This window comes from Apiospora aurea (assembly GCF_038362705.1).
Source record: "Apiospora aurea strain CBS 24483 chromosome Unknown utg000007l_segment0_segment0, whole genome shotgun sequence".
Lineage (NCBI taxonomy): Eukaryota > Fungi > Ascomycota > Sordariomycetes > Amphisphaeriales > Apiosporaceae > Apiospora > Apiospora aurea.
In genome coordinates, this window is record NW_027117394.1 from 3341255 (window position 1) to 3353877 (window position 12623).

Sequence of the window (12623 nt, forward strand, 5' to 3'; positions counted from 1 at the left end):
TCAACCCCGCCCGAGACAGGCCTCCCATCATGGAGGAGGTCGGGCCTTCCTGTCCGTCAAGTAAAAGACGATGATATAAAAGGGCAACCAATCGTATAAGCGAGTTCTAAGTTAAGCTGTAGTCATAGTTACTCTATTTCCAGTTGCATGCCCAAAATCAATATACGTTGAGTGCTACCGAATGGCTGACCGCCATTGCATTGTCCCCAGCCTGCCTTAACAGCCATGAGCGAGCAGGTCGACCAAAACGACCACCAAACCCACCCCCACGATGAAGAGCAGGGAGACAGCAGGCACAGCGCGAAGAAGGGAACAAGGCGTTTGCGCCGGTAGATGGGAGGGGGTGCTGTAGCATGAAAGCTTGCCAGCGCCTCCTTCGTATTCGAGGCTTGCTTTGGGGGTAAACGCTCTTAACTCCTCCCTGCCACAAAAGTCAAACTCGAAAAGGCGCCTTTAGTTGAAAAGATCCGATGTTCTCGCTTTCGCTTGGCCCTCTTGTTGACTACTCTCCCTCCCTTCCTCTAGACTCCCCCCTCCCACAACTCCTTCGGCGTATTCCAAAGAGTACTCTACCAAAACCCCCACGTCGTCGTTGTCATCATCGGCGGCGCCATCGCCTCCGGCCTTGGGAATTTGCGGCGCACCCCCGTCATCGTCATCATGCCGCTGGTCCAGCAGCGCCTCCAGCGCTGGCGGCGGCCGATGACCTGGGCGGGCTGTGCGTGCCTGTCCGTCTGCCTCGGGACGTTGCTTCTCTACTTCATCGCCAGGACGTTTGTGCGCGAGGGCGAACGCTACATCCCGCCTGCTTGCATAGGAGACGCGAACAACAACGCCGTTCTGAATGGTACCGCGATACCTGAGTAGGTGCCGATCTGCACGGCGGGCCTCCGTCCTCAGCTCCTTCGCCACGACCTCCGGGGCCCCTTATCCATACCCAGGGCGTTGTGGATGGTTCGAGCTTCTTCGTGGTTCTGCTACCCCAGCCTCGGCATGATCAACAAGTACTGGATATCGCGCGCAGCGGCCTGGCGTACGGCGCACTGCGCGGTGGTGCCCCTTTCGTGCTCCAGGCGCTTCTGGCTGCATACGGGTACCAGACGACTGCTGCGTGCCGCCGCCATCGGGCCCTCTTTGTTTGCTCACGGGTCCGTCCATCCTGCTCTTCCAGAGCCGCTCCCCGCCATCCCAGAACAGCCATCGCCCTCCAAAGTTCAAATGAAAAAGTGAGCCACTGTTGACCGGAGTCCGCGGTTCTGGGATCTACTCCGTCGCCAGCCTTCTTCAGGAGCGTGGCCTGCTTCTTCCCGGCCCTGCACCCACCGGCATCCGCATCATCCATCCTCCCTAGGCCTCGTCGGCCAGACTGCTGGCGCGCTCCTCGTCCCCATGAGCGTCCGTCAAGCAGTCAGCTGGCTCATCTTCGGTCTGCTGTCGGACGAGACCCATAGGAGAATAGAAGGGACTGGATAGCACTCAACGACGTATGGGCGTGCGCATTCAACCATGATCGCGGCGACAGCCTGTCTAGCCCTGCGGCGGCCACCGCAACCACTGCCGGCCCCCTTGTCTGCTTCGCCATCGTCTACGACTTCTCCGGCGCGGGCTTCATGACCCCTCTGGGCACGCATGAGCAGCGCCGTGATGACACCCATTGGGGGGTTTCTTTTTAGCTTGCTCAACTTCGGCTCTGGTGGGAGCACTCTCTCCTACGGCCAATCGAGGGTCTCGCCCTTCAACGGGTCATCATGTTTACTGGGGGTATACATGTTTGCTAGGGCCTTTCGCTGTCTGCTTGCGGTACTGAAGGCACCTCGCCATTCCGGCGTCTCAATAGGACTGGGCACATGGGGTGAGCTGGTTATTGGGAGGCAGACTACTACTGAACTCAAAGCAGCGTTATACGCAAGAGCTCATATGTAGCTTACGACGAGGTAGAAGCAGCGTTTGGAATTATCCGTGGTTTACGCTGGCTTGTCGTATTGACTTCGTGCATTCTCGGAGTGTACAGCACGAGTGCGCATGGCCCTGTGTTCCTATCTTAGATATCTAGCTTGGTGGCAACCTTGCACAGTACTGATAGACATTTCCATCTATGTGGCAGTATTGTTGATGTGGCTTCAGCACTGCCTATTCTATTATTGACAGCAAGCGGATCCAGCCTCTTCAGGAAGTGCTGTGTTGCTGTACCTCTCCAATGTTTCTACAGTAAACAAACAGCATTGACGAAGGAGGCGATGAACAAACTAGTCTACGATGCGGCCGTATAGTTGGTTACACCTATTTTAAGCACACACGCTTGCCTCACTGCCACGCTCTTGTCTTAGGGTTCGGCCGGCAGTGTCTCTCCAGACTCTCGGCACGGGCAATCCTCCCGAAGTCGGGTTCCTTCTCGAGTTACAACTGCAATGCACACACACACACACACACACACACACAATCATGTACTACACAAGAAAAGCTAGCTCACCGCTTCCTTGTGAAACCGGCCAATCCCGTGCTGTGGGTTATGTTATGTACGACGATGCATGCATGTATGTAAGGACGGGAGAGAAAGAGGGAAAGAAAGAAAGCAGGGCCAGACACGACATGACGAGGATGGTGCAGCCAACTGCAATTCGAATGGATTGGCTCTGGTGACTGGACTAGCTGGAGGTAGGCAGTAGGGTCGTCAGGTAGGGGTCAAGTGACGGGCCGGTGGAGCCACGTAGGGCGCAGCTACGCACGCAGCAGCCGCTTCCGAGATGCGGTGCGCAACTGATGTGACTGTTACCTATTCCCATGGTAATAAAGACCCGGCGCTTGGGATATGCAGGTGAATGCGGTGGAGGAGGGTGGTCCATTTGTATGTATTTCGACTGGATCGGTGGGATAGAAAGAAGTGTGTGGGAGGGGTGAGAGGCAAGAGGGCCAGCTGTACGCTGCAGCAGCGTTGCAGGCGTGATATCAGAGATCCAGCATGGGAAAAGCAAATTGGAGAAGGGCAAGACGACTTCTGGCCAGCAGTGAAATTAAGCGCCGCCCGCCTGCAGCAGCAAAAGGGCAGCGGCGTGCATATTGCCTGCAGTAGCCGCAGCACCAGGTCCATCGAGCCAGCCAAGCCAGCCATGCAGCGCGCATCAAATCAACTGTCAACCCAACCGAACCTGCAACCCCCTGCCCCCTCGCAAGATCGATCAGGAAGGCGAGGGTGGGGATCCATCAGCTCTTGTTTGCCGTCGGGCAGTCAGGTGTCAGGGTCTGGCGCGGAGGAAGCTCGCTGATGAGATGGGAATTGGGATTGGGGGATTCGGAGCCATGTGGGCTGACAGCCTGCAATCGTAGCTGATCGGCGCTCCATACAGGTTAACATGACATGACACAGCGACAACGAAGAAGATCGGCAAAATTAAGGAAGCATTTGGGGGTGTCTGGGTGTTGTCACTTGGCTAGCTCGCTGGTTTATTTTTATTCAACGCCTTGTCGACTCTCGCGGCGTGCAAGCAAGCGGGTCAGCCAACGCCAGGGTCGCGAGTAAGTGTGTGTCAGGACTCGAGGGACGGGCCCGCTGGATGCAGCACGGAAAATGGGTAGGCCTTGGCGGTATTGAATGGTCGTCGCGGCTATACTTGCTTGCCTCTTGCGTCCTGTCCTCGTCTGGTTCTGCGAGCTCGGTCCACATCAATAATGGACGGTTAAGAGAGAGACTTCTGGAGAGCCATTTCAATAATCTTCTTGCCGTCTCCTCAACCGAGCCGTCCGTCCCCTCGTAAAGGGTACAATGGGTATGGAGCCGAGACCCAATGGGGGGGAAGAAGCGGTCGGCTGCACGCGAGGAACGGCGCCAAAACGTCGAATGAAAACAAACGCGTGTGAGAACGGTCTGGCCAAGCGGCCGGTTCAGCGCTTCTTCTTGGTGTAATTCTTCTTTGTTGTGCTCTAGAAGGGGAGGAGGGGACGGATGACGGAAGGCAATGGGGGGAGCGACCATTTTGGACGACCGACTGCCGACCGTACCTGCGGCCGTCATTCCCTCGCGTGGTGGTGGAATCTGGAGTCGCCATGCCTGTCATGCCTGCCCTGCTGGTCGCGTGGGACTGGCTTCTGGACAGAAGCTCAAACCACACACACGGCATGGATGGATTCATACCATCATCATGCTACCAAAAAGCACTGAAGCGGAACAAGAAGAAGACTGTGCAGTGCAGCAGATGGGCCGGCAACTGGGGACCAGTGCCATCGTGACCCGAGTACGGAAACCCGGATGCGTTCACCCTTTACGGGATGCCACGATCCAAATGGAGCAATGATTGCAACTTTCTCAAACGAAAGCTCGGGCCAAGGGGGAGACTGAGCATTGACGGATTGGATGACTCAATGGATTGCGCTGAGAGTGCGAAGAAGCCACGCAACGTACGGTGCCAAGCCGTCCAATGCGCCTGGTCGTCACATCTTTTTTAGGGGCGTTTGCAGGAGAGAAAAAGGTCAATTGGGCTGGGCGGGCTGTGTCTCAGAAGCTGCAGGGTCGAGGTCGTCCTTCTGCCAGCCAACTCCCAGAGTGGATCATCTCATATTCTGGAACATCAAACCATCAACCATCCTTTCTTCCTTTCCCATGCTCACGGCTATTCTTGTTGTTGTTGTTGTTGTTGCTGTGGTTAGGTATGGCTATTTTCGCCATCACCGCCCAGGCTCTCTGTCCGTCCGAAGTTGAAAATGGGTGAAGTGGTTCCCTCCCTTCTTGATGCGAGACCAGGGCGGCAGAGGGTAGTCATTTTGCAGTCACCAAACTCGTTGCGAACCAGCACTTGTTTTGTGCCAACGTCCTTCATCAAATACACGTCTTCACGTGCCCGCATTACGTGCAATTAAGGACGGATCTTCCGTAAAATCGGGTCCTGATCAGCGACCATGTCTCATCTGCGACCGTAAGGCTGCTGCATTCTTATAAGTACTTGATCCACGGCCGAGGATAGGTAAGTGGTAAGCTTGCCAACGAAGTTGCTGACTGCAGGTGTGTCTAGCAGCACTTCAGTAGCCACATCAATATCGCCACAGTCCTAGGCGTTAGGATGCCCACATGGGCGTTTTTGGTGTCTTTTTCCAGCTGATGCTGGATGCTTCTCTCCTGCGTCACTGAGTCTCTCTCTCTCTCTTTCCTAATGCTGCTCCGAGTGAATAATTCCAATGTTATTTGGATACTGTGTCAAGTTCGTATTGCTTTGATGATATTTGGGGTTTTATTTCGAAGACGTGACGGATATGTGTCGATGTAACTCGGCGTGAACCCCGTCGGGGAAAGTGGACGACCAGGGCAGACCAGAGACCATTGGTGCCAGTGGCCAGGGGCCTCCCCATATTCCCAATCGTGCCATTCGCCTCCTGATGTGATGCGTGCGAGGGGGAGGACCCCAAGCCCGTAACGTAGATCACCTGTCTAAGAACCTTATGCGATGTGAACCTTCTTTTGCTTCTTCGCCGGAATTCCAGCCTCTCTACATGCGACATCACGATTATGTGTGATTGATTCCCCCTTTTTCGGGTTCAGGACTCTGATGCGATTCGCTGGCATAATTGAATAGGGGAGCTGTATCGTTAAAAACAATCGGGAATATTGTCCGCCTTCCCCAAGGTGGCCCCGTAGGGCTGTATCCCTCACCCCGGTATTGTCACGACAGCCAGGACGAACCCTTGGCAACCGATGCGTAGGGGCAACCAGACAAACAACACGACAGAGCTGCGGGCGTATGTAATGTGCTGAAGGTTATATGACTTGAGCTAGTGGCTGGCATCCGAACCCCTGACCGTCGTAAAGCAGGTAGGACTGAGGTAAGCCGTAATTTACAGAGTATTGCATTAGATGCCAGGGACGTCGGAGACAGCGGACATTGAATTGTTGCTGCACGCGTCAGTAGGAGGCTGCCTTCGCGTGAACTGTCAAAGGTGGTCAAACGCTCTCGCGTCGGCGCATGGAGAGATGATATATAGAGTTTGCAGCCCCGTAGCACCAATGTCCCGGACAAAGAGGAAGCTGTCGGGGTGACGACGAGTAATCAACCATCGTTGGACGAGCCCCCCTCGCAATCTTTCCCCGGAAACACACGCGTTGTCAGGGGGGATGCGAGTGACTGGTGCCTCCCGCACAGCTGGTTATAGATCGCTAGTCCTGAACGGAGGTCGGATACTTGTTTGGCATCAGAGACATTGTGTTCCGCTTACCAGCCCATGCAGCATTTCAGGTACGTCGTATGGTAGTGAGGTACCTGCCTACCTGTCTAGGCTCGCTGGCTGGAGCATAGACTTCAATCAATAATTCAATTGAGAGGAACACCTAAATGCTTTAGACAATGGCCTAGGGTTACCCTACCTAACGGGCGGCGGCGTTTGGCGCAACTTTAGGACCCTAGGTTCTGTAATACCATTGTGTAGATGAGCCGTCGACCATTGACGATATGTGCTGTACGCTATATGGATAGGATTCGATACCCTACATGCATCATTTACAGTAGCACTACATGATTTCCATGTCTGCATGTGTTTGTTGCTTGCCTACAGTACAAGGTACGACATCCATTTCCACGATCCTACCCATGCGTCCCTGTCTATACTTAGCAGCAAAGAAACACGCGCGCCTCGCGGCCACAACCAACCTGCAAAGTGGGACGGACGGGTAGCACCTTGGAAGAATTTTTTTTTCCCCCCCATGAGAAGAGGCAACAACCTAGATAAGAACCCCTCTTTCTAATTCATATAGTACGCACGGTATTACCGAATCTATAGACTTTTTGGGAGGGAGGGAGGAGATCCAAAAAGCCAACGGCGGTCAATTACTAGCCCTTCAAGCTCCGAGCTGAATAATAACCACCCACAAAGCCGACGACAGGAAACGCGTGTCGGGATGCCTTAGGGTAGGTACAGCTGGGCAAGGGCAAGATCAGGCAAGCAAGGTACATGCTTGACATCGGAGCAAAGTGTTTTGAAAGGGCTTGCTGGGGGGTAGGGGAAGGCCTTTTTTAGCTGGGGACCATTTTCGCCTCCCCTTGTCCACATGCATCAACTCCTCCCCTCCTCCCCCTCGTCGTTTTGGCGTCTCGGGTTATATGAGTGGTCAGTCGAGTCTCGTGGTCAACAGGGAATGAAGCCAGTCACAGCTGGCATCAAGCCACCAACCTGCCAACCCTCGATTCGCCCACCGCTGGCCTGACTGTTCTCTGTCACCATTTGGCAGGTCCTTGCAGGCAGACGAGTGGCGATCTAACCAATGAGCGGCTAAGATTTGATTTCTTCTGCCCATCAATTTGTTGCCTGCATGACAAAAACCGTTTAACAGATCATCATCAACGTATGCAGAGATGGAGAGAGGGAGAGAGCAGGATGATGAGAGGGCATGAATGGCCATTACGAATAGATAAAACCTAGAACAGCCGGATGCCAGTCAGGTCAGGCACCATTCACATCCATCATCCCGACTTGTCGAGATGGCCACTCCACTCTTTTCCCTCGTCCCGGCAGGCATTCGATGTTTTATGGTTTTTTTTGACAGGAGACCAAGAGACGAGACAGGCAGAGCTGGAGGCAGCTGGAGGTAGGGAGGAGTCGTCACTGTGTGCACTGTACTGCACGCTCCAAGTCGTGTACCTGTTTTGCTGCAGGCGTAGGCTAGCGTGCCCAGTGCAATTTACCTGGACAGCTCCGTGGGCTTTCAGTGGCCCAGCCCCACCCTCTCTAACCAGAACAGCCGCCCACCCATTTGCGGCATGTCAACCGTTTCTCTGCAAGGTTAGTGCGTGTGCGTGAATACGTAGTGTGAGTGTGTGTGGGTGTGTGCGCGCGCGCACCCTCTGTGTGTGCTGCTTTTGCTCGTGTTGTGTGTGCGAGTGCGTGTGCTGCAGCCGTACAAGCAGGCCAGACACACACACACACACACACACACACACACACACATCCCCGGGTGCGGTGGAGGAGCACCCAAAAAACCAATGCCTGGGCTCGCTGGGGCCAGTTAAAGCCAGAGCCCAGCCAGTAGTAGCCACTGCGCTGGCCAGTAGCCAATAGAGCCAGCAGTAGCCCGGGCCTGTCTTTTCCTCGTTCATTTGTAGGTACGGCTCTCCTCCACCATCGATTCTCTCCTGCTTCTCTTTTTCCTCTCTTCCTTCTACCACAGCTTTCTGTCCATCTTCTCTTTCTTCCTTTTGCCCCCCCTTCTCTCCTTTCCCTCCCAATCGCAGCTACCACCGCCCTTCCTTCATTCATATCTGTTCCCGCCTAGACTGTTTATACCAATCAATCAATCTCTGGTGTGGAATCGTTATCGCGTGCGTCGTTTGGTCAGCCTACCGATCCCAACCCAACTTATTGGAGAAAATTGCAAGCCCCCTCTCACCAACTTCGACTGGAACCTGAGCCAAAAAAAAGTTACTAGTTAACCCAACAACTCACATCTTCGCAATCAATCAATTCGGAAAGGGGAGAAAGAAAAAGGACAAGACGTTGTCTCTGCAACAGGATACCGGAAACAAAGAAAAGAGAGAAAAAAAAGAGAAGAAGAAGCACAACTACATGGTCGTTCCATCAGCTATTTCTCGGCATCTACCTGATACTCGACCTTTTAATCCTTGTACAATTTGTTCGTCGCGCCATCTGGTCGCCGCCTTCTATTCGCCCACATTGCAGCCGCAATCGCATATATCGGTACACACACAAATCTCGAAATAATCTCTGGCCCCCATCTACGTCCAACTGCCGAGGAGTTGTCGAGTTCGACTTTGCCCAGTGCAGAGAGATCAGGATCACTCGATTTTCGTTGAACACAGTCCCCTCCGTGGAACTCTCTTCATCGCCCTCAATCCGCTTAGTCCGCGACCGGCTTGGGAAGAAACAACAAGAACCAGCGAAAGCAACAAAGAACCACCGTTGAGAGGTGAAATTCGTTCTCGCCCCTCAAGTGTCAGCATTCAATCAAAGGTGCGTGTGTTTAATCAAGCCTTTCCCAAGCCTAGCCCAGTCCAGTCCAGCCGAGCCGGCGAAGACTTGGCCAACTCCTTTCTGCGTGTGTGTTTGCGGCAGACCTCGGCAGCTCAGCGGAACGACTTCTTCGTCTTCGGCTGAGTTCACAGGGTTACCTTGACTTGCCTCCCAGTCTCCCCAGTACCAGCTTTGCGGTCAAGGCCATCCAAGTCTCGGTTCAACGTGCTAACCCTGTCTGTTTTCATCCTGCTTAGGCTTCTTTGAAACCAAATCTGACGTCGATTGTTCTTTGCAACAACAAAGCGCAATTGTTCTTCTGGGACTTGGTTCTTCAGCCCCATTGCTCGATTGCCATAGACCTGCTTTTGCTCCGTCTTCCCACGCCACCCGCGGATCCCGCGACTCCTTCATCAGTCGGACATCTTGTCGCTCATTCGGAGAATTGACACAATCATTGATTCTGTTTTCTTTCAGCTAGAGTTCTTCTCTATCTACATAATACTCACCAACCAACAAAACACCCCAGAAAGACAATCTCGAACGCGCAGCTGAGCTCCCCGCAGCTACGACATTTCCTGGGCATCATTTCGCTTTCCGTTTCTTGTCCACAGCTTTCAGAACCATCATCATCAACCAACAACCTGCTCCTCTCGGATTCGCTGGATCTTCCGTTTGGCAAACGCGTTTGACACGACATTTTATCCCGAATCACCCGAACACTGAGACGAGCATCTTGTCGTTTGGTCTTATTCTTGCACAGCATTTTCGGTTGTTACCCATCATCGATCGATCATATTAATTAGAAGCCGTCTGCTTCGCATTACTCTTAGGCCAACTAGTTGGTTGTAATATTTCGCGATTGCCTATCTTTTACCGGAGGCTATCATCCATTCCTTCACAGCATACCCTGTCCCGCCGCTACCCAGCTGCACGGATAGCATTTCGATAGATTTTTGTCTTCACCATTCAACTTGAGCATCAGACACCGGCGGTCTCGCTCAAAATGGCCCAAAACAGCTTCGCTTCGCCTACTGGCCTTGGCATGCCCACTGGTGGCCTCGCATCGCGCCGCGGTGGTCAGAGCATCAAGCCTCTGTCCTTTGACGCCATCAAGGCTCAGCCCAACAGCGGGGACAACGGAGCGCCCACTCCTCGAACCAGCCGATCCCACCTTCTGGCTGGTCTCCGAACTGCCCCCAAGTCCGCCACCACTGGCAACTTCCCTGCTTCGCCTACTACTGCAGCCCCTACTTCCCAGCAGATGTACGGGAACAACAACGGCATGTCTTCCAACATGTACGCAGCCCAGCAGGGTGCCTTCAGCGGCCCCAAGACTTCGCTTCCTCGCATGCCGAGCCAGCAGCAACAACCCCAGCAGCAGCAGCCTCAGCGACAGCAGCAGCAGCAGCAGAGCTACAACCAGATGATGGGAGGCGGTCAACAGCAGTACGCCAACGGTCAGCACTACACTGCCGAACAAATCCTCCCGCCGCCTGAGATTCATCTCGACGAGCAGGAGGAGGGTATGGACCCACTTCTGTATGCGCAAATGATGCAGGCCAACCTGTACCTGGCTCAGCAGCAGCAGCGTCTTCAGCAGCAGCTCATGCAAGTTCAGGCTGCAGCCCAGCAGTTCCAGGGTCTCAGCCTCAACGGTCAGGCCACAGTTCAGCAGCAGATTGCCATCTCGACTCTGTACCAGCAGCAACAGCAGCAGCTCCGCAACCTGCAGCAGCAGATGGCCTCGATGCCTTCTATTCAGCAGATGCAGCAGCCCCAGCAGAACATTTACACCTACTATGACCCCAGCACGGGCCAGACTTACTACGTCGACCAGAGCCAGGCTCAGAACGGGTTCAACCAAGCAAACAACAATGTCTACATGGAGCAACCGTCGACCCCGCAGAACTTCAGCTTCCAGCAGAACAGCACTCCCCGTGTTCAGGTGTCACCCCCTGCCGATAACGAGAAGCCCTTCTTCCGTAGCAACTCGCCCCCTAAGAAGATGGAATTAACCGGTGAGCCAGAGCCTCTCCCACCACCATCTGCCAATGCTTTCCGCCGGGGTCACAAGAAGTCGGGTTCCCAGGCTGGCTCCAACGGGGCCCTGTCTCTCACTACCGACAACGGCCCCAGAACCGCCGGGCCCAAGACTGCTTCTTTCCCGATTTCTCCCATGCCCAACGCCTACGGTCCTGGCCAGGCTCGTGCGGGTGAGCACCCCCTTCGCCAACCCCGTGGCCCGCCTGCCATCGACGAGCTCCGAGCCAAGCCGACATCGAGACACGAAGGAAGCAAGAACTTTGCTGCCCGCACGCGGCGGTCCGCCCTGAACAACCTGGTTCGTGCTGGGTTTGAACGACGCAAGGGCACTGGCAGCAGCTCTGGTAGCATGAGCCCCGTCTCGGAAACTGCTGAGGAGGTTGGTACCCCTCTCACCGACAATGAATCCGACTCTGGACGAAGCGGTTCCGGTAGCCTCTCTGGCGATGCTGAGCCCAGCCTCGCCAGTTCCCGCACGTCCGCTAGCGGTAGCTGGGGGGCTATTGGTTCCGATCGCCCGAGTTCCCGCCAGAAGACGCGCAAGAGTGTTGACAGCCTGTCTAGTCAATGCGATAGCGACAGCGGAAGCTTTGCCAGCGTCTTTAAGAAGGGTTCTCAGCGCGACAGCAAGCCCCAGTCAGTCGACGGACAGCGCAAGGCACCCCGGCTCGTGCTCACAAGCGCTGAGAAGCGCAAGGGCGGCATGGCTGCATGAGTAACGAAGTGGGCTAGCTTTGTTACGCAATAACGATCGTTACGCCTCTTTTAACGATCGTGTTACCCGACCTTCGTCTCGCCCAGCCTCCCTGATGGAGTTGATCGACTCAACCTCCGGCGCAGTTGACGGGCGAAGCTGTCGGGCGAAACGAAACGAATTGGTTCCTTTTGATTTTCTTGTACGGACTGGCGATCGGATTGTGATTTCTCAGCCATGGATGGCTGTTTGCGTTTTTTTTGTTTTTTTGGGGGGGTCGCGCGATATCTCGATTTTATTTCCTAGTGACCTTCAGTCGGTGGTCCTAGACATTTGCAAATAAGGGGACGGACAGGCTTGGAGAGTATAGTCGCTGCGAAACCTTGAGGCGTGCGCGGATTGGGAGAATCCGTGGGCGTGTCGTGTCGCTCCTCATCATGTTGCGTGCCCTTTTGGCACGTGTGATTTAGGATTGGTAGCATACTGGTTGTTTATACTTCTCGTCATTCTTTCGACTTGCCAAAGATGGAAACAAAATATGTCCTTTGGCTGTCCAGCGCTCCGACGATCACAGATGGCCTTGAGCCTCTGGTAGGGCTGGGTCTCACTTATGACCCTTGTGGATGATGCTCTTTCCTATCTTTTTTACGCGCCAATCTGCGAGAGGAAAAAGAGGTACCAAAGTTAGCTCTTCGGTCATCATCATGGTGGAAATGCTCTGGAGATAGATGATTAGGGAATATCAAAATGAAATAGTGATCAAATAAATGATCCGTCTGATGCATCAGGTCTGCTCTCTACTGCTTTAGGTGACAGTATGTTTAACTGCCAACTGTGAAATTCCTCATCTATGCATGGCTGCCGTCAAAAGTCATCTCGTATCTCTGAACTCTGCTGAGCCAAGTCGCGGAGATTTCAAGTGTTGGATCGACCACATCGA

The 12623-nt window shown here is 54.2% G+C and overlaps 2 protein-coding genes across 2 annotated transcripts; both read left to right on the top strand.

The window, feature by feature from the left end:
- Positions 1-660: 660 nt before the first annotated feature.
- On the top strand, positions 661-1351 carry PG986_011315 (uncharacterized protein; the record flags this gene model as incomplete). The annotated part of the gene is made up of 3 exons (XM_066847537.1): positions 661-863; positions 942-1226; positions 1279-1351. 3 exons carry the CDS (start codon positions 661-663, stop codon positions 1349-1351), a joined length of 561 nt encoding a protein of 186 aa, XP_066697028.1.
- Positions 1352-9949: 8598 nt separating this feature from the next.
- PG986_011316 (uncharacterized protein) lies at positions 9950-11704 on the top strand (the record flags this gene model as incomplete). Its single annotated transcript, XM_066847538.1, has 1 exon — positions 9950-11704. One exon carries the CDS (start codon positions 9950-9952, stop codon positions 11702-11704), a length of 1755 nt encoding a protein of 584 aa, XP_066697029.1.
- Positions 11705-12623: the final 919 nt, after the last annotated feature.